Source organism: Colias philodice, chromosome 9 (genome assembly GCF_061535455.1).
Source record: "Colias philodice isolate Cphi_HAF_F1 chromosome 9, ilColPhil1 Martin Lab GWU primary, whole genome shotgun sequence".
Lineage (NCBI taxonomy): Eukaryota > Metazoa > Arthropoda > Insecta > Lepidoptera > Pieridae > Colias > Colias philodice.
The window spans coordinates 421,406-449,387 of NC_143094.1; the positions used below are offsets into that span (position 1 = coordinate 421,406).

A 27,982-nucleotide genomic window follows, 5' to 3' on the forward strand; every position below is an offset into this window, starting at 1 on the left:
AATAATTAATATTTACTTTTATTATAATGAATAAGAGCACAAACTTGACGAGAAATGTCAAAAATACTTTTGGTCAATTAAATTATTAGCGAATCAAAATAAAATAACTTTGAACAAAGAAGAGAGTTAAAAAAATGCGCTATTTTAATCGACTCCAAGAAAAAGGAAGTGGTAAGGAACCTAGAAGTAAATAAATAATAACAATTTCTTCCTAGCACTTATTATTGGCGACTTTTTATCAAGGTGCGTATTATCCTGAAAACTATAATTACGTATACTTACAAGTATAGCTGATCAGGGTCAGCGGACGGCGGCGGGGGCTGCATGATGAACTGGTTGGCCGCCTCCCACCAGTCGAGGATGGCCATCAGACGCATGTTGTTCACCATTATTGTGTACGCTGACGAGTCCGGACGTTTCCTGTACATAGTTATTTTTTATGAAGCACTAGTAGGAAAGTATTTTTTTCAACACCAACCAAATAACGTGAAATCAATTATTTGGTAGAAAATATAGTCAGCCCAAGAATTATTCTAAAAGGTTATTAATTATTCTATTATGCTTGCTGCCCTGTGTGACCTGGCCCAGAGATGGAAAATAATTTCTTTCTATATGATTATGATTCAAAAGCATTCTGAAGTGACTTCTAACAAAATATTTAGTTGAATAAATGTTTGGATTTTATGTAGCACAATATATTACCTAGCGTGCAGTTCAGCCTGCACGGTGTGCGGGTGGTCGGGCTGCGGCTGCACGATGCGGCTGAACACGTTGCCGCGCCGGTTGGCCGGCTCCGATGAGTACCGGCTGTCGCATACTAGGATCTCCTATAAGATAATTCATAATACTAGTTTTTATCGAATTCTGTATAGAGATCTAAATTTGTCGCTTTGCGTGTGTGTGTGACACTAATTGAAAACTCAATATGTACTTAACTATCGTCAATTGTATTAAATGTCAGTTATTGTTAGATTACACAATAAATTACGCTATTTTGTTCCTATCTCGTACTTTAGTGGTCCTTCGAGCCGGATTTCATACAAAATTGAAACTTTCTATATTTTGATAGTAATTTGATAGTAGTATTCGAGCCATACCATAAAGAAATAGCCTTTTCGTATACTTCTTTATTTTCTTAAATAACCTACCTGAGATACAAGGTCAACATCCTGGCTGGTGTCGGAATACGAATCAAGTAGTAATCTTGACTTGATGAAATGGACCGCGGCTAGCGGTGGCGCGTCCGCACGACGTAATTGCACTTGCACGTCCTGTAATAACATTACATTTGCTACTTTATGGCTGTATAATAACACACATGGTTTATATTAGTGGAAAAGCATATGTGTATTATAGTTTTATAATTTGTACAGTCAATTTTTAAGGAATTAGTACCTTTTAAGAGCTACAAAATGTAGAATCTTCAACCATATACACACTGATACACTTGGCAGGGCACAAAAAAATATACACAAAGTTCGAACAAGGTTCCCTTACCTGCAAGTGCAGTTGCAGCGACCAAGTGCGCCACACATCTGCCCCCACCGCCTGCCCCGCCTGCGGCGCGGGGGCAGGCGCTGCGAGCTCGGGGCACGCCTCGCCCAGGTTGTGCGCCAACACGCCACGGATGAGCCGGTACTGCGCCGCGTCCAGCGACACTTGGAGAGTAGTTAGCGTGCCTTGCATCGTCATGTCCGCCACTTATCACGATAAAACATTAATTAAATAATGAGAAATTATTTATTGTACATCACATAGGCACAACAAATAATCTAAGTTCAATATATGGAAATTGCAGCTACAGTTATACAATTACAGTTCTAATCAAACTAATTATTGAGAAGTTGGCCTTACATAAAAATAAACAAGATGAATTTTCAACTAACCATTGTGCGTTTTATCACAATTGATCTCCAGCTGCAACTGGAGGTGCGTGGGCGCGGGCAGCAGCGGCGGGCCCACTCGCCGCACGCGCACGCCACGCGCCCCCCCTCCCCCACCCCCGCCCTCCGCGCACCACACCGACAGCCCCTCCAGTCGGATCGTGCGCACGTCCAGCAGCTCGCGCTCCGCTGAACCAATAAATTAACTTTATTATCAAACGAAAGTGATAACATCACAGAATGATTGTACATCATCCACATTGTTATGTGAGGTCTGGTGCGATGACCGATGCGACAACTGATGTGAACTGATACGAAGTCAAGTTACATGACGTAATATCATGTGATGGGTCGTGTTGTCATGTAAGCATCAAGTTATGCGATGTGAAATGACGTGATATGATGTAATATTATGTGACGTGTCGTGATGTGCTTTAACAGGTCAGGAAGCTGTAACAGGTGTTTTAACAGGTCAGTGAGCTGTAACAGATGTTTCATCAGGTTAAGGAGCTTTTACAGGTGCTTTAACAGATCAGGGAGCTGTAATAGGTACTTCAACAGGTCAGGGAGCTTTGACAGGTGCTTTTAACGGTCAGGGAGCTGTAATAGGTACTTCAACAGGTCAGGGAGCTTTGACAGGTGCTTTTAACGGTCAGGGAGCTGTAACAGGTATTTTAACAGGTCAGGGAGCTTAAACAGGTCAGGGAGCTTTAACAGGTGCTTTAAAAGGTTAGGGAGCTTTTACAGGTGCTTTAACAGGTCAGGGAGCTTTTATAGATATTTTATCAGGTCAGGGAGCTATAACAGATGACTTAACAGGTCAGGGAGCTTTTATAGATATTTTATCAGGTCAGGGAGCTATAACAGGTGCTTTAACAGGTGCTTTAACAGGTGCTTTAACAGGTCAGGGAGCTTTTACAGGTGCTTTAACATGTCAGGGAGCTGCTACAGATGTTTTATCAGGTCAGGGAGCTATAATAGTTACTTTTACCGGTCAGAAAGCTGTAACAGGTGCTTTAACAGGTGAGGGAGCTTTTACAGGTGCTTTAACAGGTCAGGGAGCTTTTACAGGTGCTTTAACAGGTCAGGGAGCTTTTATAGATGTTTTACCAGGTCAGGGAGCTATAACAGATGACTTAACAGGTCAGAGTTATAACAGATGCTTTTACCGGTCAAGGAGCTATAACAGGTGCTTAAACGTGTCAGGGAGCTTTTACAGGTGCTTAAACAGGTCAGGGAGCTGCTACAGGTGCTTTAACAGGTCAGGGAGCTGAAACAGATGTTTTATCAGGTCAGGGAGCTATAATAGTTACTTTTACCGGTCAGGAAGCTGTAAAAGGTGCTTTAACATGTCAGAGAGCTTTTATAGATGTTTTATCACGTCAGGGAGCTATAACAGATGACTTAACAGGTTAGAGAGCTATAATCGTTACTTTTACCAGTCAGGAAGCTGTTACAGGTGCTTTAACATGTCAGAGAGCTTTTACAGGTGCTTTAACAGGTAAGGGAGCTTTTACAGGTGCTTTAACAGGTCAGGGAGCTTTTATAGATGTTTTATCAGGTCAGGGAGCTATAACAGATGACTTAACAGGTCAAGGAGTTATAACAGATGCTTTTACCGGTAAAGGAGCTATAACAAGTGCTTAAACGTGTCAGGGAGCTTTTACAGGTGCTTAAACAGGTCAGGGAGCTTTTACAGGTGCTTTAACATGTCAGAGAGCTGCTACAGATGTTTAATCAGGTCAGGGAGCTATAATAGTTACTTTTACCGGTCAGGAAGCTGTAACAGGTGCTTTAACAGGTGAAAGAGCTTTTACAGGTGCTTTAACAGGTCAGGGAGCTTTTACAGGTGCTTTAACAGGTCAGGGAGCTTTTATAGATGTTTTATCAGGTCAGGGAGCTGCTACAGATGTTTTATCAGGTCAGGGAGCTATAACAGATGACTTAACAGGTCAGGGAGTTATAACAGATGCTTTTCCCGGTCAAGGAGCTATAACAGGTGCTTAAACGTGTCAGGGAGCTTTTACAGGTGCTTAAACAGGTCAGGGAGCTTTTACAGGTGCATGAACAGGTCAGGGATATTTAACAGGTGCTTTTACAGGACAGGGAGCTGCTACAGATGTTTTATCAGGTCAGGGAGCTATAATAGTTACTTTTACCGGTCAGGAAGCTATAACAGATGACTTAACAGGTCAGGGAGCTTTAACAGGTGCTTGAACAGGTCAGGGAGCTTTTGCAGGTGCTTTTACAGGTCAGGGAGCTGCTACAGGTGCTTTTACAGGTCAGGGAGCTTTTACAGATGTTTTTTCACGTCAGGGAGCTATAACAGATGACTTAACAGGTCAGGGAGCTTAAACAGGTGCTTTTACCGGTCAAGGACCTATAACACATGCTTTAACAGGTCAGGGAGCTTAAACAGGTGCTTTCACAGGTCAGGGAGCTTTTACAGGTGCTTTTACAGGTCAGGGAGCTGCTACAGGTGCTTTAACAGGTCAGGGAGCTGCTACAGGTGCTTTTACAGGTCAGGGAGCTGAAACAGATATATTAACAGGTCAAGGAGTTTTAACAAGTGCTTTAACAGGTCGGGGAGCTTTTACAGGTGCTTTAACAGGTCATGGAGCTTTTACAGGTTCTTTAACAGGTCAGGGAGCTATAACAGATGACTTAACAGGTCAGGGAGTTATTACAGATGCTTTTACGGGTCAAGAAGCTATAACAGGTGCTTAAACGGGTCAGGGAGCTTTTACTGCTTTAACAGGTCAGGGAGCTTTTACAGGTGCTTTAACAGGACAGGGAGCTGCTACAGGTGCTTTAACAGGTCAGGGAGCTGAAACAGATATATTAACAGGTCAGAGAGATTTAACAGGTGCTTTTACAGGTCAGGGAGCTGAAACAGATATATTAACAGGTCAAGGAGTTTTAACAAGTGCTTTAACAGGTCGGGGAGCTTTTACAGGTGCTTTAACAGGTCATGGAGCTTTTACAGGTTCTTTAACAGGTCAGGGAGCTATAACAGATGACTTAACAGGTCAGGGAGTTATTACAGATGCTTTTACGGGTCAAGAAGCTATAACAGGTGCTTAAACGGGTCAGGGAGCTTTTACAGGTGCTGAAACAGGTCAGGGAGCTTTTACAGGTGCTTAAACAGGTCAGGGAGCTTTTACAGGTGCTTTAACAGGTCAGGGAGCTTTTATAGATGTTTTATCAGGTCAGGGAGCTATAAAAGGTGCTTAAACGTGTCAGGGAGCTTTTACAGGTGCTTTTACAGGTCAGGGAGCTTTAACAGGTGCTTGAACAGGACAGGGAGCTTAAACAGGTGCTTTTACAGGTCAGGGAGCTTTTACAGGTGCTTTTACAGGTCAGGGAGCTTTTACAGGTGCTTTAACAGGTTAGGGAGCTTTTAAAGGTGCTTTAACTAGTAAGGGAGCTTTTAAAGGTGCTTTAACAGGTCAGGGAGCTGCTACAGGTGCTTTAACAGGTCAGGGAGCTGAAATAGATGTTTTATCAGGTCAGGGAGCTATAATAGTTACTTTTACCGGTCAGGAAGCTGTTACAGGTGCTTTAACATGTCAGGGAGCTTTTACAGGTGCTTTAACAGGTAAGGGAGCTTTTACAGGTGCTTGAACAGGTCAGGGAGCTGCTACAGGTGCATGAACAGGTCAGGGAACTGAAACAGATGTTTTATCAGGACAGGGAGCTACAATAGTTGCTTTTACCGGTCAGGAAGCTGTAACAGGTGATATAACAGGTCAGGGAGCTTTTACAGGTGCTTGAACAGGTCAGGGATATTTAACAGGTGCTTTTACAGGGGAGGGAGCTGCTACAGATGTTTTATCAGGTCTGGGAGCTATAATAGTTACTTTTACCGGTCAGGAAGTTGTAACAGGTGCTTTAACAGGTCAGGGAGCTTTAACAGGTGCTTTAACAGGTCAGGGAGCTTTTACAGGTGCTTTTACAGGACAGGGAGCTGCTACAGGTGCTTTAAAAGGTCAGGGAGCTGAAACAGATATATTAACAGGTCAGGGAGCTTTAACAGGTGCTTTAACAGGTCAGGGAGCTTTTACAGGTGCTTTAACTGGTCAGGGAGCTTTTACAGGTCAGGGAGCTATAATAGTTACTTTTACCGGTCAGGAAGCTGTAACAGGTGCTTTAACAGGTAAGGGAGCTGCTACAGGTGCTTTTACAGGTCAGGGAGCTTTTACAGATGTTTTATCACGTCAGGGAGCTATAACAGATGACTTAACAGGTCAGGGAGCTTTAACAGGTGCTTTAACAGGTCAGGGAGCTTTTACAGGTGCTTTTACAGGTCAGAGAGCTGCTAAAGGTGCTTTTACAGGTCAGGGAGCTTTTATAGATGTTTTAACAGGTCAAGGAGTTTTAACAAGTGCTTTAACAGGTCAGGGAGCTTTAATAGATGTTTTATCAGGTCAGGGAGCTATAACAGGTGCTTAAACGTGTCAGGGAGCTTTTACAGAAGCTTTTACAGGTCAGGGAGCTAAAATAGTTACTTTTACCGGTCAGGAAGCTGTAACAAGTGCTTTAACAGGTCAGGGAGCTTTTACAGGTGCTTTCACAGGGCAGGGAGCTTTTACAGGTGCTTTAACAGGTCAGGGAGCTTTTACAGGTCAGGGAGCTGCTAAAGGTGCTTTTACAGGTCAGGGAGCTTTTATAGATGTTTTATCAGGTCAGGGAGCTATAACACGTGCTTTAACATGTCAGGGAGTTATAACAGATGCTTTTACCGGTCAAGGAGCTATAACACGTGCTTAAACGTGTCAGGAAGCTTTTACAGGTGCTTTTACAGGTCAGGGAGCTATAAAAGTTACTTTTACCGGTCAAGAAGCTGTAACAGGTGCTTTAACAGGTCAGGGAGCTTTAACAGGTGCTTTCACAGGTCAGGGAGCTTTAACAGGTGCTTTCACAGGTCAGGGAGCTTTAACAGGTGCTTTCACAGGTCAGGAAGCTTTTACAGGTGCTTGAACAGGTCAGGGAGCTTTGACAGGTGCTTTTACAGGTCAGGGAGCTGCTACAGGTGCTTTAACAGGTCAGGGAGCTGCTACAGGTGCTTTAACAGGTCAGGGAGCTTTAACAGGTGCTTTAACAGGTCATGGAGCTTTTACAGGTTCTTTAACAGGTCAGGGAGCTATAACAGATGACTTAACAGGTCAGGGAGTTATTACAGATGCTTTTACCGGTCAAGAAGCTATAACAGGTGCTTAAACGGGTCAGGGAGCTTTTACAGGTGCTTTTACAGGTCAGGGAGCTGCTACAGGTGCTTTAACAGGTCAGGGAGCTGCTACAGGTGCTTTAACAGGTCAGGGAGCTTTAACAGGTCAGGGAGCTTTAACAGGTGCTTTAACAGGTCAGGGAGCTATTAAAGGTGCTTTAACAGGTCAGGGAGCTTTTATAGATGTCTTATCACGTCAGGGAGCTATAACAGATGACTTAACAGGTTAGGGAGCTATAATCGTTACTTTTACCAGTCAGGAAGCTGTTACAGGTGCTTTAACATGTCAGAGAGCTTTTACAGGTGCTTTAACAGGTAAGGGAGCTTTTACAGGTGCTTTAACAGGTCAGGGAGCTTTTAAAGATGTTTTATCAGGTCAGGGAGCTATAACAGATGACTTAACAGGTCAAGGAGTTATAACAGATGCTTTTACCGGTAAAGGAGCTATAACAGGTGCTTTAACGTGTCAGGGAGCTTTTACAGGTGCTTAATCAGGTCAGGGAGCTTTTACAGGTGCTTTTACATGTCAGAGAGCTGCTACAGATGTTTAATCAGGTCAGGGAGCTATAATAGTTACTTTTACCGGTCAGGAAACTGTAACAGGTGCTTTAACAGGTGAAAGCGCTTTTACAGGTGCTTTAACAGGTCAGGGAGCTTTTACAGGTGCTTTAACAGGTCAGGGAGCTTTTATAGATGTTTTATCAGGTCAGGGAGCTGCTACAGATGTTTTATCAGGTCAGGGAGCTATAACAGATGACTTAACAGGTCAGGGAGTTATAACAGATGCTTTTCCCGGTCAAGGAGCTATAACAGGTGCTAAAACGTGTCAGGGAGCTTTTACAGGTGCTTAAACAGGTCAGGGAGCTTTTACAGGTGCATGAACAGGTCAGGGATATTTAACAGGTGCTTTTACAGGACAGGGAGCTGCTACAGATGTTTTATCAGGTCAGGGAGCTATAATAGTTACTTTTACCGGTCAGGAAGCTATAACAGATGACTTAACAGGTCAGGGAGCTTTTACAGGTGCTTTAACAGGTCAGGGAGCTTTTACAGGTGCTTTTACAGGTCAGGGAGCTGCTACAGGTGCTTTTACAGGTCAGGGAGCTTTTACAGATGTTTTTTCACGTCAGGGAGCTATAACAGATGACTTAACAGGTCAGGGAGCTTAAACAGGTGCTTTTACCGGTCAAGGACCTATAACACATGCTTTAACAGGTCAGGGAGCTTAAACAGGTGCTTTCACAGGTCAGGAAGCTTTTACAGGTGCTTTTACAGGTCAGGGAGCTTTTACAGGTGCTTTTACAGGTCAGATAGCTGCTACAGGTGCTTTAACAGGTCAGGGAGCTGCTACAGGTGCTTTTACAGGTCAGGGAGCTGAAACAGATATATTAACAGGTCAAGGAGTTTTAACAAGTGCTTTAACAGGTCGGGGAGCTTTTACAGGTGCTTTAACAGGTCATGGAGCTTTTACAGGTTCTTTAACAGGTCAGGGAGCTATAACAGATGACTTAACAGGTCAGGGAGTTATTACAGATGCTTTTACGGGTCAAGAAGCTATAACAGGTGCTTAAACGGGTCAGGGAGCTTTTACTGCTTTAACAGGTCAGGGAGCTTTTACAGGTGCTTTTACAGGACAGGGAGCTGCTACAGGTGCTTTAACAGGTCAGGGAGCTTTTACAGGTGCTTTAACAGGTCATGGAGCTTTTACAGGTTCTTTAACAGGTCAGGGAGCTATAACAGATGACTTAACAGGTCAGGGAGTTATGACAGATGCTTTTACCGGTCAAGAAGCTATAACAGGTGCTTTTACAGGTCAGGGAGCTGCTACAGGTGCTTTAACAGGTCAGGGAGCTTTTACAGGTGCTTTAACAGGTCATGGAGCTTTTACAGGTTCTTTTACAGGTCAGGGAGCTATAACAGATGACTTAACAGGTCAGGGAGTTATTACAGATGCTATTACCGGTCAAGAAGCTATAACAGGTGCTTTTACAGGTCAGGGAGCTATAATAGTTACTTGTACCGGTCAGGAAGCTGTAACAGGTGCTTTAACAGGTCATGGAGCTTTTACAGGTTCTTTAACAGGTCAGGGAGCTATAACAGATGACTTAACAGGTCAGGGAGTTATTACAGATGCTTTTACGGGTCAAGAAGCTATAACAGGTGCTTAAACGGGTCAGGGAGCTTTTACAGGTGCTTTAACAGGTCAGGGAGCTTTTACAGATATATTAACAGGTCAAGGAGCTTTAACAGGTGCTTTAACAGGTCAGGGAGCTTTTACAGGTGCTTAATCAGGTCAGGGAGCTTTTACAGGTGCTTTTACATGTCAGAGAGCTGCTACAGATGTTTAATCAGGTCAGGGAGCTATAATAGTTACTTTTACCGGTCAGGAAACTGTAACAGGTGCTTTAACAGGTGAAAGCGCTTTTACAGGTGCTTTAACAGGTCAGGGAGCTTTTACAGGTGCTTTAACAGGTCAGGGAGCTTTTATAGATGTTTTATCAGGTCAGGGAGCTGCTACAGATGTTTTATCAGGTCAGGGAGCTATAACAGATGACTTAACAGGTCAGGGAGTTATAACAGATGCTTTTCCCGGTCAAGGAGCTATAACAGGTGCTAAAACGTGTCAGGGAGCTTTTACAGGTGCTTAAACAGGTCAGGGAGCTTTTACAGGTGCATGAACAGGTCAGGGATATTTAACAGGTGCTTTTACAGGACAGGGAGCTGCTACAGATGTTTTATCAGGTCAGGGAGCTATAATAGTTACTTTTACCGGTCAGGAAGCTATAACAGATGACTTAACAGGTCAGGGAGCTTTTACAGGTGCTTTAACAGGTCAGGGAGCTTTTACAGGTGCTTTTACAGGTCAGGGAGCTGCTACAGGTGCTTTTACAGGTCAGGGAGCTTTTACAGATGTTTTTTCACGTCAGGGAGCTATAACAGATGACTTAACAGGTCAGGGAGCTTAAACAGGTGCTTTTACCGGTCAAGGACCTATAACACATGCTTTAACAGGTCAGGGAGCTTAAACAGGTGCTTTCACAGGTCAGGAAGCTTTTACAGGTGCTTTTACAGGTCAGGGAGCTTTTACAGGTGCTTTTACAGGTCAGATAGCTGCTACAGGTGCTTTAACAGGTCAGGGAGCTGCTACAGGTGCTTTTACAGGTCAGGGAGCTGAAACAGATATATTAACAGGTCAAGGAGTTTTAACAAGTGCTTTAACAGGTCGGGGAGCTTTTACAGGTGCTTTAACAGGTCATGGAGCTTTTACAGGTTCTTTAACAGGTCAGGGAGCTATAACAGATGACTTAACAGGTCAGGGAGTTATTACAGATGCTTTTACGGGTCAAGAAGCTATAACAGGTGCTTAAACGGGTCAGGGAGCTTTTACTGCTTTAACAGGTCAGGGAGCTTTTACAGGTGCTTTTACAGGACAGGGAGCTGCTACAGGTGCTTTAACAGGTCAGGGAGCTTTTACAGGTGCTTTAACAGGTCATGGAGCTTTTACAGGTTCTTTAACAGGTCAGGGAGCTATAACAGATGACTTAACAGGTCAGGGAGTTATGACAGATGCTTTTACCGGTCAAGAAGCTATAACAGGTGCTTTTACAGGTCAGGGAGCTGCTACAGGTGCTTTAACAGGTCAGGGAGCTTTTACAGGTGCTTTAACAGGTCATGGAGCTTTTACAGGTTCTTTTACAGGTCAGGGAGCTATAACAGATGACTTAACAGGTCAGGGAGTTATTACAGATGCTATTACCGGTCAAGAAGCTATAACAGGTGCTTTTACAGGTCAGGGAGCTATAATAGTTACTTGTACCGGTCAGGAAGCTGTAACAGGTGCTTTAACAGGTCATGGAGCTTTTACAGGTTCTTTAACAGGTCAGGGAGCTATAACAGATGACTTAACAGGTCAGGGAGTTATTACAGATGCTTTTACGGGTCAAGAAGCTATAACAGGTGCTTAAACGGGTCAGGGAGCTTTTACAGGTGCTTTAACAGGTCAGGGAGCTTTTACAGATATATTAACAGGTCAAGGAGCTTTAACAGGTGCTTTAACAGGTCAGGGAGCTTTTACAGGTGCTTTAACAGGTCATGGAGCTTTTACAGGTTCTTTAACAGGTCAGGGAGCTATAACAGATGACTTAACAGGTCAGGGAGTTATTACAGATGCTTTTACCGGTCAAGAAGCTATAACAGGTGCTTTTACAGGTCAGGGAGCTGCTACAGGTGCTTTAACAGGTCAGGGAGCTTTTACAGGTGCTTTAACAGGTCATGGAGCTTTAACAGGTGCTTTAACAGGTCAGGGAGCTTTTACAGGTGCTTTAACAGGTCATGGAGCTTTTACAGGTTCTTTAACAGGTCAGGGAGCTATAACAGATGACTTAACAGGTCAGGGAGTTATTACAGATGCTTTTACCGGTCAAGAAGCTATAACAGGTGCTTTTACAGGTCAGGGAGCTTTAACAGGTGCTTTCACAGGTCAAGGAGCTTTAACAGGTGCTTTTACAGGTCAGGGAGCTTTTATAGATGTTTTATCAGGTCAGGGAGCTATAACAGATGACTTAACAGGTAAGGGAGCTGCTACAGGTGCTTTTACAGGTCAGGGAGCTTTTACAGATGTTTTATCACGTCAGGGAGCTATAACAGATGACTTAACAGGTCAGGGAGCTTTAACAGGTGCTTTAACAGGTCAGGGAGCTTTTACAGGTGCTTTTACAGGTCAGGGAGCTGCTAAAGGTGCTTTTACAGGTCAGGGAGCTTTTATAGATGTTTTATCAGGTCAGGGAGCTATAACACGTGCTTAAACGTGTCAGGGAGTTATAACAGATGCTTTTACCGGTCAAGGAGCTATAACACGTGCTTAAACGTGTCAGGAAGCTTTTACAGGTGCTTTTACAGGTCAGGGAGCTATAAAAGTTACTTTTACCGGTCAAGAAGCTGTAACAGGTGCTTTAACAGGTCAGGGAGCTTTAACAGGTGCTTTCACAGGTCAGGGAGCTTTAACAGGTGCTTTCACAGGTAAGGAAGCTTTTACAGGTGCTTTCACAGGTCAGGGAGCTTTAACAGGTGCTTTCACAGATCAGGAAGCTTTTACAGGTGCTTGAACAGGTCAGGGAGCTTTTACAGGTGCTTTAACAGGTCAGGGAGCTGCTACAGGTGCTTTAACAGGTCAGGGAGCTGCTACAGGTGCTTTAACAGGTCAGGGAGCTGCTACAGGTGCTTTAACAGGTCAGGGAGCTGCTACAGGTGCTTTAACAGGTCAGGGAGCTTTAACAGGTGCTTTAACAGGTCATGGAGCTTTTACAGGTTCTTTAACAGGTCAGGGAGCTATAACAGATGACTTAACAGGTCAGGGAGTTATTACAGATGCTTTTACCGGTCAAGAAGCTATAACAGGTGCTTTTACAGGTCAGGGAGCTGCTACAGGTGCTTTTACAGGTCAGGGAGCTGCTACAGGTGCTTTAACAGGTCAGGGAGCTGCTACAGGTGCTTTAACAGGTCAGGGAGCTGCTACAGGTGCTTTAACAGGTCAGGGAGCTGCTACAGGTGCTTTAACAGGTCAGGGAGCTTTAACAGGTGCTTTAACAGGTCAGGGAGCTATTACAGGTGCTTTAACAGGTCAGGGAGCTTTTATAGATGTTTTATCACGTCAGGGAGCTATAACAGATGACTTAACAGGTTAGAGAGCTATAATCGTTACTTTTACCAGTCAGGAAGCTGTTACAGGTGCTTTAACATGTCAGAGAGCTTTTACAGGTGCTTTAACAGGTAAGGGAGCTTTTACAGGTGCTTTAACAGGTCAGGGAGCTTTTATAGATGTTTTATCAGGTCAGGGAGCTATAACAGATGACTTAACAGGTCAAGGAGTTATAACAGATGCTTTTACCGGTAAAGGAGCTATAACAAGTGCTTAAACGTGTCAGGGAGCTTTTACAGGTGCTTAAACAGGTCAGGGAGCTTTTACAGGTGCTTTAACATGTCAGAGAGCTGCTACAGATGTTTAATCAGGTCAGGGAGCTATAATAGTTACTTTTACCGGTCAGGAAGCTGTAACAGGTGCTTTAACAGGTGAAAGAGCTTTTACAGGTGCTTTAACAGGTCAGGGAGCTTTTACAGGTGCTTTAACAGGTCAGGGAGCTTTTATAGATGTTTTATCAGGTCAGGGAGCTGCTACAGATGTTTTATCAGGTCAGGGAGCTATAACAGATGACTTAACAGGTCAGGGAGTTATATCAGATGCTTTTCCCGGTCAAGGAGCTATAACAGGTGCTTAAACGTGTCAGGGAGCTTTTACAGGTGCTTAAACAGGTCAGGGAGCTTTTACAGGTGCATGAACAGGTCAGGGATATTTAACAGGTGCTTTTACAGGACAGGGAGCTGCTACAGATGTTTTATCAGGTCAGGGAGCTATAATAGTTACTTTTACCGGTCAGGAAGCTATAACAGATGACTTAACAGGTCAGGGAGCTTTAACAGGTGCTTGAACAGGTCAGGGAGCTTTTGCAGGTGCTTTTACAGGTCAGGGAGCTGCTACAGGTGCTTTTACAGGTCAGGGAGCTTTTACAGATGTTTTTTCACGTCAGGGAGCTATAACAGATGACTTAACAGGTCAGGGAGCTTAAACAGGTGCTTTTACCGGTCAAGGACCTATAACACATGCTTTAACAGGTCAGGGAGCTTAAACAGGTGCTTTCACAGGTCAGGAAGCTTTTACAGGTGCTTTTACAGGTCAGGGAGCTTTTACAGGTGCTTTTACAGGTCAGATAGCTGCTACAGGTGCTTTAACAGGTCAGGGAGCTGCTACAGGTGCTTTTACAGGTCAGGGAGCTGAAACAGATATATTAACAGGTCAAGGAGTTTTAACAAGTGCTTTAACAGGTCGGGGAGCTTTTACAGGTGCTTTAACAGGTCATGGAGCTTTTACAGGTTCTTTAACAGGTCAGGGAGCTATAACAGATGACTTAACAGGTCAGGGAGTTATTACAGATGCTTTTACGGGTCAAGAAGCTATAACAGGTGCTTAAACGGGTCAGGGAGCTTTTACTGCTTTAACAGGTCAGGGAGCTTTTACAGGTGCTTTTACAGGACAGGGAGCTGCTACAGGTGCTTTAACAGGTCAGGGAGCTGAAACAGATATATTAACAGGTCAGGGAGATTTAACAGGTGCTTTAACAGGTCAGGGAGCTTTTACAGGTGCTTTAACTGGTCAGGGAGCTTTTACAGGTCAGGGAGCTATAATAGTTACTTTTACCGGTCAGGAAGCTGTAACAGGTGCTTTAACAGGTCAGGAAGCTTTTACAGGTGCTTTAACAGGTCAGGGAGCTTTAACAGGTGTTTTCACAGGTCAGGAAGCTTTTACAGGTGCTTTCACAGGTCAGGGAGCTTTAACAGGTTCTTTAACAGGTCAGGGAGCTATAACAGATGACTTAACAGGTCAGGGAGTTATTACAGATGCTTTTACGGGTCAAGAAGCTATAACAGGTGCTTAAACGGGTCAGGGAGCTTTTACAGGTGCTTTAACAGGTCAGGGAGCTTTTGCAGGTGCTTTTACAGGTCAGGGAGCTGCTACAGGTGCTTTTACAGGTCAGGGAGCTTTAACAGATGTTTTATCACGTCAGGGAGCTATAACAGATGACTTAACAGGTCAGGGAGCTTAAACAGGTGCTTTTACCGGTCAAGGACCTATAACACATGCTTAAACGTGTCAGGGAGCTTTAACAGGTGCTTTCACAGGTCAGGAAGCTTTTACAGGTGCTTTCACAGGTCAGGGAGCTTTTACAGGTGCTTTTACAGGTCAGGGAGCTGCTACAGGTGCTTTAACAGATCAGTAGCTGCTACAGGTGCTTTAACAGGTCAGGGAGCTGAAACAGATATATTAACAGGTCAAGGAGCTTTAACAGGTGCTTTAACAGGTCAGGGAGCTTTTACAGGTGCTTTAACAGGTCAGGGAGCTTTAACAGGTGCTTTCACAGGGCAGGGAGCTTTTACAGGTGCTTTAACAGGTCAGGGAGCTTTTACAGGTGCTTTAACAGGTCAGGGAGCTTTTACAGATATATTAACAGGTCAAGGAGCTTTAACAGGTGCTTTAACAGGTCAGGGAGCTTTTACAGGTGCTTTAACAGGTCATGGAGCTTTTACAGGTTCTTTAACAGGTCAGGGAGCTATAACAGATGACTTAACAGGTCAGGGAGTTATTACAGATGCTTTTACCGGTCAAGAAGCTATAACAGGTGCTTTTACAGGTCAGGGAGCTGCTACAGGTGCTTTAACAGGTCAGGGAGCTTTTACAGGTGCTTTAACAGGTCATGGAGCTTTAACAGGTGCTTTAACAGGTCAGGGAGCTTTTACAGGTGCTTTAACAGGTCATGGAGCTTTTACAGGTTCTTTAACAGGTCAGGGAGCTATAACAGATGACTTAACAGGTCAGGGAGTTATTACAGATGCTTTTACCGGTCAAGAAGCTATAACAGGTGCTTTTACAGGTCAGGGAGCTTTAACAGGTGCTTTCACAGTTCAGGGAGCTTTAACAGGTGCTTTTACAGGTCAGGGAGCTTTTATAGATGTTTTATCAGGTCAGGGAGCTATAACAGATGACTTAACAGGTAAGGGAGCTGCTACAGGTGCTTTTACAGGTCAGGGAGCTTTTACAGATGTTTTATCACGTCAGGGAGCTATAACAGATGACTTAACAGGTCAGGGAGCTTTAACAGGTGCTTTAACAGGTCAGGGAGCTTTTACAGGTGCTTTTACAGGTCAGGGAGCTGCTAAAGGTGCTTTTACAGGTCAGGGAGCTTTTATAGATGTTTTATCAGGTCAGGGAGCTATAACACGTGCTTAAACGTGTCAGGGAGTTATAACAGATGCTTTTACCGGTCAAGGAGCTATAACACGTGCTTAAACGTGTCAGGAAGCTTTTACAGGTGCTTTTACAGGTCAGGGAGCTATAAAAGTTACTTTTACCGGTCAAGAAGCTGTAACAGGTGCTTTAACAGGTCAGGGAGCTTTAACAGGTGCTTTCACAGGTCAGGGAGCTTTAACAGGTGCTTTCACAGGTAAGGAAGCTTTTACAGGTGCTTTCACAGGTCAGGGAGCTTTAACAGGTGCTTTCACAGATCAGGAAGCTTTTACAGGTGCTTGAACAGGTCAGGGAGCTTTTACAGGTGCTTTAACAGGTCAGGGAGCTGCTACAGGTGCTTTAACAGGTCAGGGAGCTGCTACAGGTGCTTTAACAGGTCAGGGAGCTTTAACAGGTGCTTTAACAGGTCATGGAGCTTTTACAGGTTCTTTAACAGGTCAGGGAGCTATAACAGATGACTTAACAGGTCAGGGAGTTATTACAGATGCTTTTACCGGTCAAGAAGCTATAACAGGTGCTTTTACAGGTCAGGGAGCTGCTACAGGTGCTTTTACAGGTCAGGGAGCTGCTACAGGTGCTTTAACAGGTCAGGGAGCTGCTACAGGTGCTTTAACAGGTCAGGGAGCTGCTACAGGTGCTTTAACAGGTCAGGGAGCTGCTACAGGTGCTTTAACAGGTCAGGGAGCTGCTACAGGTGCTTTAACAGGTCAGGGAGCTTTAACAGGTGCTTTAACAGGTCAGGGAGCTATTACAGGTGCTTTAACAGGTCAGGGAGCTTTTATAGATGTTTTATCACGTCAGGGAGCTATAACAGATGACTTAACAGGTTAGAGAGCTATAATCGTTACTTTTACCAGTCAGGAAGCTGTTACAGGTGCTTTAACATGTCAGAGAGCTTTTACAGGTGCTTTAACAGGTAAGGGAGCTTTTACAGGTGCTTTAACAGGTCAGGGAGCTTTTATAGATGTTTTATCAGGTCAGGGAGCTATAACAGATGACTTAACAGGTCAAGGAGTTATAACAGATGCTTTTACCGGTAAAGGAGCTATAACAAGTGCTTAAACGTGTCAGGGAGCTTTTACAGGTGCTTAAACAGGTCAGGGAGCTTTTACAGGTGCTTTAACATGTCAGAGAGCTGCTACAGATGTTTAATCAGGTCAGGGAGCTATAATAGTTACTTTTACCGGTCAGGAAGCTGTAACAGGTGCTTTAACAGGTGAAAGAGCTTTTACAGGTGCTTTAACAGGTCAGGGAGCTTTTACAGGTGCTTTAACAGGTCAGGGAGCTTTTATAGATGTTTTATCAGGTCAGGGAGCTGCTACAGATGTTTTATCAGGTCAGGGAGCTATAACAGATGACTTAACAGGTCAGGGAGTTATAACAGATGCTTTTCCCGGTCAAGGAGCTATAACAGGTGCTTAAACGTGTCAGGGAGCTTTTACAGGTGCTTAAACAGGTCAGGGAGCTTTTACAGGTGCATGAACAGGTCAGGGATATTTAACAGGTGCTTTTACAGGACAGGGAGCTGCTACAGATGTTTTATCAGGTCAGGGAGCTATAATAGTTACTTTTACCGGTCAGGAAGCTATAACAGATGACTTAACAGGTCAGGGAGCTTTAACAGGTGCTTGAACAGGTCAGGGAGCTTTTGCAGGTGCTTTTACAGGTCAGGGAGCTGCTACAGGTGCTTTTACAGGTCAGGGAGCTTTTACAGATGTTTTTTCACGTCAGGGAGCTATAACAGATGACTTAACAGGTCAGGGAGCTTAAACAGGTGCTTTTACCGGTCAAGGACCTATAACACATGCTTTAACAGGTCAGGGAGCTTAAACAGGTGCTTTCACAGGTCAGGAAGCTTTTACAGGTGCTTTTACAGGTCAGGGAGCTTTAACAGGTGCTTTTACAGGTCAGGGAGCTTTTACAGGTGCTTTTACAGGTCAGATAGCTGCTACAGGTGCTTTAACAGGTCAGGGAGCTGCTACAGGTGCTTTTACAGGTCAGGGAGCTGAAACAGATATATTAACAGGTCAAGGAGTTTTAACAAGTGCTTTAACAGGTCGGGGAGCTTTTACAGGTGCTTTAACAGGTCATGGAGCTTTTACAGGTTCTTTAACAGGTCAGGGAGCTATAACAGATGACTTAACAGGTCAGGGAGTTATTACAGATGCTTTTACGGGTCAAGAAGCTATAACAGGTGCTTAAACGGGTCAGGGAGCTTTTACTGCTTTAACAGGTCAGGGAGCTTTTACAGGTGCTTTTACAGGACAGGGAGCTGCTACAGGTGCTTTAACAGGTCAGGGAGCTGAAACAGATATATTAACAGGTCAGGGAGATTTAACAGGTGCTTTAACAGGTCAGGGAGCTTTTACAGGTGCTTTAACTGGTCAGGGAGCTTTTACAGGTCAGGGAGCTATAATAGTTACTTTTACCGGTCAGGAAGCTGTAACAGGTGCTTTAACAGGTCAGGAAGCTTTTACAGGTGCTTTAACAGGTCAGGGAGCTTTAACAGGTGTTTTCACAGGTCAGGAAGCTTTTACAGGTGCTTTCACAGGTCAGGGAGCTTTAACAGGTTCTTTAACAGGTCAGGGAGCTATAACAGATGACTTAACAGGTCAGGGAGTTATTACAGATGCTTTTACGGGTCAAGAAGCTATAACAGGTGCTTAAACGGGTCAGGGAGCTTTTACAGGTGCTTTAACAGGTCAGGGAGCTTTTGCAGGTGCTTTTACAGGTCAGGGAGCTGCTACAGGTGCTTTTACAGGTCAGGGAGCTTTAACAGATGTTTTATCACGTCAGGGAGCTATAACAGATGACTTAACAGGTCAGGGAGCTTAAACAGGTGCTTTTACCGGTCAAGGACCTATAACACATGCTTAAACGTGTCAGGAAGCTTTTACAGGTGCTTTTACAGGTCAGGGAGCTATAATAGTTACTTTTACCGGTCAAGAAGCTGTAACAGGTGCTTTAACAGGTCAGGGAGCTTTAACAGGTGCTTTCACAGGTCAGGAAGCTTTTACAGGTGCTTTCACAGGTCAGGGAGCTTTTACAGGTGCTTTTACAGGTCAGGGAGCTGCTACAGGTGCTTTAACAGATCAGTAGCTGCTACAGGTGCTTTAACAGGTCAGGGAGCTGAAACAGATATATTAACAGGTCAAGGAGCTTTAACAGGTGCTTAAACAGGTCAGGGAGCTTTTACAGGTGCTTTAACAGGTCAGGGAGCTTTAACAGGTGCTTTCACAGGGCAGGGAGCTTTTACAGGTGCTTTAACAGGTCAGGGAGCTTTTACAGGTGCTTTAACAGGTCAGGGAGCTTTTACAGGTGCTAAACAGGTCAGGGAGCTTCTACAGGTGCTTTTACATGTCAGGGAGCTTTTATAGATGTTTTATCAGGTCAGGGAGCTATGACGGATGACTTAACAGGTCAGGGAGTTATAACAGATGCTTTTACCGGTCAAGGAGCTATAACACGTGCTTAAACGTGTCAGGAAGCTTTTACAGGTGCTTTTACAGGTCAGGGAGCTATAATAGTTACTTGTACCGGTCAGGAAGCTGTAACAGGTGCTTTAACAGGTCAGGGAGCTTTAACAGGTGCTTTCACAGGTCAGGAAGCTTTTACAGGTGCTTTCACAGGTCAGGGAGCTTTAACAGGTTCTTTCACAGGTCAGGAAGCTTTTACAGGTGCTTGAACAGGTCAGGGAGCTTTTACAGGTGCTTTTACAGGTCAGGGAGCTGCTACAGGTGCTTTAACAGGTCAGGGAGCTGCTACAGGTGCTTTAACAGGTCAGGGAGCTGAAACAGATATATTAACAGGTCAAGGAGCTTTAACAGGTGCTTTAACAGGTCAGGGAGCTTTTACAGGTGCTTTAACAGGTCATGGAGCTTTTACAGGTTCTTTAACAGGTCAGGGAGCTATAACAGATGACTTAACAGGTCAGGGAGTTATTACAGATGCTTTTACCGGTCAAAAAGCTATAACAGGTGCTTTTACAGGTCAGGGAGCTATAATAGTTACTTGTACCGGTCAGGAAGCTGTAACAGGTGCTTTAACAGGTCAGGGAGCTTAAACAGGTGCTTTAACAGGTCAGGGAGCTTTAACAGGTGCTTTAACAGGTCATGGAGCTTTTACAGGTTCTTTAACAGGTCAGGGAGCTATAACAGATGACTTAACAGGTCAGGGAGTTATTACAGATGCTTTTACCGGTCAAAAAGCTATAACAGGTGCTTTTACAGGTCAGGGAGCTATAATAGTTACTTGTACCGGTCAGGAAGCTGTAACAGGTGCTTTAACAGGTCAGGGAGCTTTAACAGGTGCTTTCACAGGTCAGGAAGCTTTTACAGGTGCTTTCACAGGTCAGGGAGCTTTAACAGGTTCTTTCACAGGTCAGGAAGCTTTTACAGGTGCTTGAACAGGTCAGGGAGCTTTTACAGGTGCTTTTACAGGTCAGGGAGCTGCTACAGGTGCTTTAACAGGTCAGGGAGCTGCTACAGGTGCTTTAACAGGTCAGGGAGCTGAAACAGATATATTAACAGGTCAAGGAGCTTTAACAGGTGCTTTAACAGGTCAGGGAGCTTTTACAGGTGCTTTAACAGGTCATGGAGCTTTTACAGGTTCTTTAACAGGTCAGGGAGCTATAACAGATGACTTAACAGGTCAGGGAGTTATTACAGATGCTTTTACCGGTCAAAAAGCTATAACAGGTGCTTTTACAGGTCAGGGAGCTATAATAGTTACTTGTACCGGTCAGGAAGCTGTAACAGGTGCTTTAACAGGTCAGGGAGCTTAAACAGGTGCTTTAACAGGTCAGGGAGCTTTAACAGGTGCTTTAACAGGTCATGGAGCTTTTACAGGTTCTTTAACAGGTCAGGGAGCTATAACAGATGACTTAACAGGTCAGGGAGTTATTACAGATGCTTTTACCGGTCAAAAAGCTATAACAGGTGCTTTTACAGGTAAGGGAGCTTTTACAGGTGCTTTAACAGGTCAGGGAGCTTTTATAGATGTTTTATCAGGTCAGGGAGCTATAACAGATGACTTAACAGGTCAAGGAGTTATAACAGATGCTTTTACCGGTAAAGGAGCTATGACAGGTGCTTAAACGTGTCAGGGAGCTTTTACAGGTGCTTAAACAGGTCAGGGAGCTTTTACAGGTGCTTTAACATGTCAGAGAGCTGCTACAGATGTTTTATCAGGTCAGGGAGCTATAATAGTTATTTTTACCGGTCAGGAAGCTGTAACAGGTGCTTTAACAGGTGAAAGAGCTTTTACAGGTGCTTTAACAGGTCAGGTGCTTTATCAGGTCAGGGAGCTTTTATAGATGTTTTATCAGGTCAGGGAGCTTTTATAGATGTTTTATCAGGTCAGTGAGCTATAACAGATGACTTAACAGGTCAGGGAGTTATAACAGATGCTTTTACCGGTCTAGGAGCTATAACAGGTGCTTAAACGTGTCAGGGAGCTTTTACAGGTGCTTAAACAGGTCAGAGAGCTTTTACAGGTGCATGAACAGGTCAGGGATATTTAACAGGTGCTTTTACAGGACAGGGAGCTGCTACAGATGTTTTATCAGGTCAGGGAGCTATAATAGTTACTTTTACCGGTCAGGAAGCTGTAACAGGTGCTTTATCAGGTCAGGGAGCTTTAACAGGTGCTTTAACAGGTCAGGGAGCTTTTACAGGTGCTTTTACAGGACAGGGAGCTGCTACAGGTGCTTTAACAGGTCAGGGAGCTGAAACAGATATATTAACAGGTCAGGGAGCTTTAACAGGTGCTTTAACAGGTCAGGGAGCTTTAACAGGTGCTTTAACAAATCAGGGAGCTTTTACAGGTGCTTTAACAGGTCAGGGAGCTTTTACAGGTGCTTTTACAGGTCAGGGAGCTATAATAGTTACTTTTACCGGTCAGGAAGCTGTAACAGGTGCTTTAACAGGTCAGGGAGCTTTTACAGGTGCTTTAACAGGTTAGGGAGCTATTACAGGTGCTTTAACAGGTCAGGGAGCTTTTATAGATGTTTTATCACGTCAGGGAGCTATAACAGATGACTTAACAGGTCAGGGAGCTTTAACAGGTGCTTTAACAGGTCAGGGAGCTTCTACAGGTGCTTTTACAGGTCAGGGAGCTTTTATAGATGTTTTATCAGGTCAGGGAGCTATAACGGATGACTTAACAGGTCAGGGAGTTATAACAGATGCTTTTACCGGTCAAGGAGCTATAACACGTGCTTAAACGTGTCAGGAAGCTTTTACAGGTGCTTTTACAGGTCAGGGAGCTATAATAGTTACTTGTACCGGTCAGGAAGCTGTAACAGGTGCTTTAACAGGTCAGGGAGCTTTTACAGGTTCTTAAACAGGTTAGTGAGCTTTTACAGGAGCTATAACAGGTCAGGGAGCTTTGATTGATGTTTTATCACGTCAGGGAGCTATAACAGATGACTTAACAGGTCAGGGAGCTTTAACAGGTGCTTTAACAGGTGAGGGAGCTTTTACAGGTGCTTTTACAGGTCAGGGAGCTGCTAAAGGTGCTTTTACAGGTCAGGGAGCTTTGATAAATGTTTTATCAGGTCAGGGAGCTATAACAGATGACTTAACAGGTCAGGGAGTTATAACAGATGCTTTTACCGGTCAAGGAGCTATAACACGTGCTTTAACGTGTCAGGAAGCTTTTACAGGTGCTTGAACAGATCAGGGAGCTTTTGCAGGTGCTTTTACAGGTCAGGGAGCTGCTACAGGTGCTTTTACAGGTCAGGGAGCTTTTACAGATGTTTTATCACGTCAGGGAGCTATAACAGATGACTTAACAGGTCGGTCAGGGAGCTTTAACAGGTGCTTTAACAGGTCAGGGAGCTTTTACAGGTGCTTTTACAGGTCAGGGAGCTGCTAAAGGTGCTTTTACAGGTCAGGGAGCTTTTATAGATGTTTTATCAGGTCAGGGAGCTATAACAGATGACTTAACAGGTCAGGGAGTTATAACAGATGCTTTTACCGGTCAAGGAGCTATAACACGTGCTTAAACGTGTCAGGAAGCTTTTACAGGTGCTTTTACAGGTCAGGGAGCTTTAACAGGTGCTTTCACAGGTCAGGAAGCTTTTACAGGTGCTTTCACAGGTCAGGGAGCTTTAACAGGTGCTTTCACAGGTCAGGAAGCTTTTACAGGTGCTTGAACAGGTCAGGGAGCTTTTACAGGTGCTTTTACAGGTCAGGGAGCTGCTACAGGTGCTTTAACAGGTCAGGGAGCTGCTACAGGTGCTTTAACAGGTCAGGGAGCTGAAACAGATATATTAACAGGTCAAGGAGCTTTAACAGGTGCTTTAACAGGTCAGGGAAGCTTTACAGGTGCTTTAACAGGTCATGGAGCTTTTACAGGTTCTTTAACAGGTCAGGGAGCTATAACAGATGACTTAACAGGTCAGGGAGTTATTACAGATGCTTTTACCAGTCAAGAAGCTATAACAGGTGCTTTTACAGGTCAGGGAGCTGCTACAGGTGCTTTAACAGGTCAGGGAGCTGCTACAGGTGCTTTAACAGGTCAGGGAGCTTTAACAGGTGCTTTAACAGGTCAGGGAGCTATTACAGGTGCTTTAACAGGTCAGGGAGCTTTTATAGATGTTTTATCACGTCAGGGAGCTATAACAGATGACTTAACAGGTTAGGGAGCTATAATAGTTACTTTTACCGGTCAGGAAGCTGTTACAGGTGCTTTAACATGTCAGAGAGCTTTTACAGGTGCTTTAACAGGTAAGGGAGCTTTTACAGGTGCTTTAACAGGTCAGGGAGCTTTTATAGATGTTTTATCAGGTCAGGGAGCTATAACAGATGACTTAACAGGTCAAGGAGTTATAACAGATGCTTTTACCGGTAAAGGAGCTATAACAGGTGCTTAAACGTGACAGGGAGCTTTTACAGGTGCTTAAACAGGTCAGGGAGCTTTAACAGGTGCTTTCACAGGTCAGGAAGCTTTTACAGGTGCTTGAACAGGTCAGGGAGCTTTTACAGGTGCTTTTACAGGTCAGGGAGCTGCTACAGGTGCTTTAACAGGTCAGGGAGCTGAAACAGATATATTAACAGGTCAAGGAGCTTTAACATGTGCTTTAACAGGTCAGGGAGCTTTTACAGGTGCTTTAACAGGTCAGGGAGCTGCTACAGGTGCTTTTACAGGTCAGGGAGCTTTTACAGATGTTTTATCACGTCAGGGAGCTATAACAGATGACTTAACAGGTCAGGGAGCTTTAACAGGTGCTTTAACAGGTCAGGGAGCTTTAACAGGTGCTTTAACAGGTGCTTTAACAGGTGCTTTAACAGGTCAGGGAGCTTTTACAGGTGCTTTTACAGGTCAGGGAGCTGCTAAAGGTGCTTTTACAGGTCAGGGAGCTTTTATAGATGTTTTATCAGGTCAGGGAACTATAACAGATGACTTAACAGGTCAGGGAGTTATAACAGATGCTTTTACCGGTCAAGGAGCTAACACGTGCTTAAACGTGTCAGGAAGCTTTTACAGGTGCTTTTACAGGTCAGGGAGCTATAATAGTTACTTTTACCGGTCAAGAAGCTGTAACAGGTGCTTTAACAGGTCAGGGAGCTTTTACAGGTGCTTTCACAGGTCAGGGAGCTTTAACAGGTGCTTTCACAGGTCAGGAAGCTTTTACAGGTGCTTGAACAGGTCAGGGAGCTTTTACAGGTGCTTTTACAGGTCAGGGAGCTGCAACAGGTGCTTTAACAGGTCAGGGAGCTGAAACAGATATATTAACAGGTCAAGGAGCTTTAACAGGTGCTTTAACAGGTCATGGAGCTATAATAGTTATTTTTACCGGTCAGGAAGCTGTAACAGGTGCTTTAACAGGTGAAAGAGCTTTTACAGGTGCTTTAACAGGTCAGGTGCTTTATCAGGTCAGGGAGCTTTTATAGATGTTTTATCAGGTCAGGGAGCTTTTATAGATGTTTTATCAGGTCAGTGAGCTATAACAGATGACTTAACAGGTCAGGGAGTTATAACAGATGCTTTTACCGGTCTAGGAGCTATAACAGGTGCTTAAACGTGTCAGGGAGCTTTTACAGGTGCTTAAACAGGTCAGAGAGCTTTTACAGGTGCATGAACAGGTCAGGGATATTTAACAGGTGCTTTTACAGGACAGGGAGCTGCTACAGATGTTTTATCAGGTCAGGGAGCTATAATAGTTACTTTTACCGGTCAGGAAGCTGTAACAGGTGCTTTATCAGGTCAGGGAGCTTTAACAGGTGCTTTAACAGGTCAGGGAGCTTTTACAGGTGCTTTTACAGGACAGGGAGCTGCTACAGGTGCTTTAACAGGTCAGGGAGCTGAAACAGATATATTAACAGGTCAGGGAGCTTTAACAGGTGCTTTAACAGGTCAGGGAGCTTTAACAGGTGCTTTAACAAATCAGGGAGCTTTTACAGGTGCTTTAACAGGTCAGGGAGCTTTTACAGGTGCTTTTACAGGTCAGGGAGCTATAATAGTTACTTTTACCGGTCAGGAAGCTGTAACAGGTGCTTTAACAGGTCAGGGAGCTTTTACAGGTGCTTTAACAGGTTAGGGAGCTATTACAGGTGCTTTAACAGGTCAGGGAGCTTTTATAGATGTTTTATCACGTCAGGGAGCTATAACAGATGACTTAACAGGTCAGGGAGCTTTAACAGGTGCTTTAACAGGTCAGGGAGCTTCTACAGGTGCTTTTACAGGTCAGGGAGCTTTTATAGATGTTTTATCAGGTCAGGGAGCTATAACGGATGACTTAACAGGTCAGGGAGTTATAACAGATGCTTTTACCGGTCAAGGAGCTATAACACGTGCTTAAACGTGTCAGGAAGCTTTTACAGGTGCTTTTACAGGTCAGGGAGCTATAATAGTTACTTGTACCGGTCAGGAAGCTGTAACAGGTGCTTTAACAGGTCAGGGAGCTTTTACAGGTTCTTAAACAGGTTAGTGAGCTTTTACAGGAGCTATAACAGGTCAGGGAGCTTTGATTGATGTTTTATCACGTCAGGGAGCTATAACAGATGACTTAACAGGTCAGGGAGCTTTAACAGGTGCTTTAACAGGTGAGGGAGCTTTTACAGGTGCTTTTACAGGTCAGGGAGCTGCTAAAGGTGCTTTTACAGGTCAGGGAGCTTTGATAAATGTTTTATCAGGTCAGGGAGCTATAACAGATGACTTAACAGGTCAGGGAGTTATAACAGATGCTTTTACCGGTCAAGGAGCTATAACACGTGCTTTAACGTGTCAGGAAGCTTTTACAGGTGCTTGAACAGATCAGGGAGCTTTTGCAGGTGCTTTTACAGGTCAGGGAGCTGCTACAGGTGCTTTTACAGGTCAGGGAGCTTTTACAGATGTTTTATCACGTCAGGGAGCTATAACAGATGACTTAACAGGTCGGTCAGGGAGCTTTAACAGGTGCTTTAACAGGTCAGGGAGCTTTTACAGGTGCTTTTACAGGTCAGGGAGCTGCTAAAGGTGCTTTTACAGGTCAGGGAGCTTTTATAGATGTTTTATCAGGTCAGGGAGCTATAACAGATGACTTAACAGGTCAGGGAGTTATAACAGATGCTTTTACCGGTCAAGGAGCTATAACACGTGCTTAAACGTGTCAGGAAGCTTTTACAGGTGCTTTTACAGGTCAGGGAGCTTTAACAGGTGCTTTCACAGGTCAGGAAGCTTTTACAGGTGCTTTCACAGGTCAGGGAGCTTTAACAGGTGCTTTCACAGGTCAGGAAGCTTTTACAGGTGCTTGAACAGGTCAGGGAGCTTTTACAGGTGCTTTTACAGGTCAGGGAGCTGCTACAGGTGCTTTAACAGGTCAGGGAGCTGCTACAGGTGCTTTAACAGGTCAGGGAGCTGAAACAGATATATTAACAGGTCAAGGAGCTTTAACAGGTGCTTTAACAGGTCAGGGAAGCTTTACAGGTGCTTTAACAGGTCATGGAGCTTTTACAGGTTCTTTAACAGGTCAGGGAGCTATAACAGATGACTTAACAGGTCAGGGAGTTATTACAGATGCTTTTACCAGTCAAGAAGCTATAACAGGTGCTTTTACAGGTCAGGGAGCTGCTACAGGTGCTTTAACAGGTCAGGGAGCTGCTACAGGTGCTTTAACAGGTCAGGGAGCTTTAACAGGTGCTTTAACAGGTCAGGGAGCTATTACAGGTGCTTTAACAGGTCAGGGAGCTTTTATAGATGTTTTATCACGTCAGGGAGCTATAACAGATGACTTAACAGGTTAGGGAGCTATAATAGTTACTTTTACCGGTCAGGAAGCTGTTACAGGTGCTTTAACATGTCAGAGAGCTTTTACAGGTGCTTTAACAGGTAAGGGAGCTTTTACAGGTGCTTTAACAGGTCAGGGAGCTTTTATAGATGTTTTATCAGGTCAGGGAGCTATAACAGATGACTTAACAGGTCAAGGAGTTATAACAGATGCTTTTACCGGTAAAGGAGCTATAACAGGTGCTTAAACGTGACAGGGAGCTTTTACAGGTGCTTAAACAGGTCAGGGAGCTTTAACAGGTGCTTTCACAGGTCAGGAAGCTTTTACAGGTGCTTGAACAGGTCAGGGAGCTTTTACAGGTGCTTTTACAGGTCAGGGAGCTGCTACAGGTGCTTTAACAGGTCAGGGAGCTGAAACAGATATATTAACAGGTCAAGGAGCTTTAACATGTGCTTTAACAGGTCAGGGAGCTTTTACAGGTGCTTTAACAGGTCAGGGAGCTGCTACAGGTGCTTTTACAGGTCAGGGAGCTTTTACAGATGTTTTATCACGTCAGGGAGCTATAACAGATGACTTAACAGGTCAGGGAGCTTTAACAGGTGCTTTAACAGGTCAGGGAGCTTTAACAGGTGCTTTAACAGGTGCTTTAACAGGTGCTTTAACAGGTCAGGGAGCTTTTACAGGTGCTTTTACAGGTCAGGGAGCTGCTAAAGGTGCTTTTACAGGTCAGGGAGCTTTTATAGATGTTTTATCAGGTCAGGGAACTATAACAGATGACTTAACAGGTCAGGGAGTTATAACAG

At 44.3% G+C, this 27,982-nt stretch overlaps 1 protein-coding gene across 1 annotated transcript in view; it reads right to left on the reverse strand.

Moving 5' to 3' along the window:
* The window catches only part of Vps13D (vacuolar protein sorting 13D), a 74,200-nt gene that overhangs the window by 19,718 nt on the left and 26,500 nt on the right, over positions 1-27,982 (reverse strand). The window contains exons 36-40 of the mRNA XM_089698785.1: positions 1,887-2,072; positions 1,498-1,700; positions 1,149-1,271; positions 703-827; positions 283-420 (exon numbers count right to left, since the gene is read on the reverse strand). Of these exons, the coding sequence (XP_089554911.1) occupies positions 283-420; positions 703-827; positions 1,149-1,271; positions 1,498-1,700; positions 1,887-2,072 (775 nt within the window). The remainder of the gene's footprint in view (positions 1-282; positions 421-702; positions 828-1,148; positions 1,272-1,497; positions 1,701-1,886; positions 2,073-27,982) is intronic.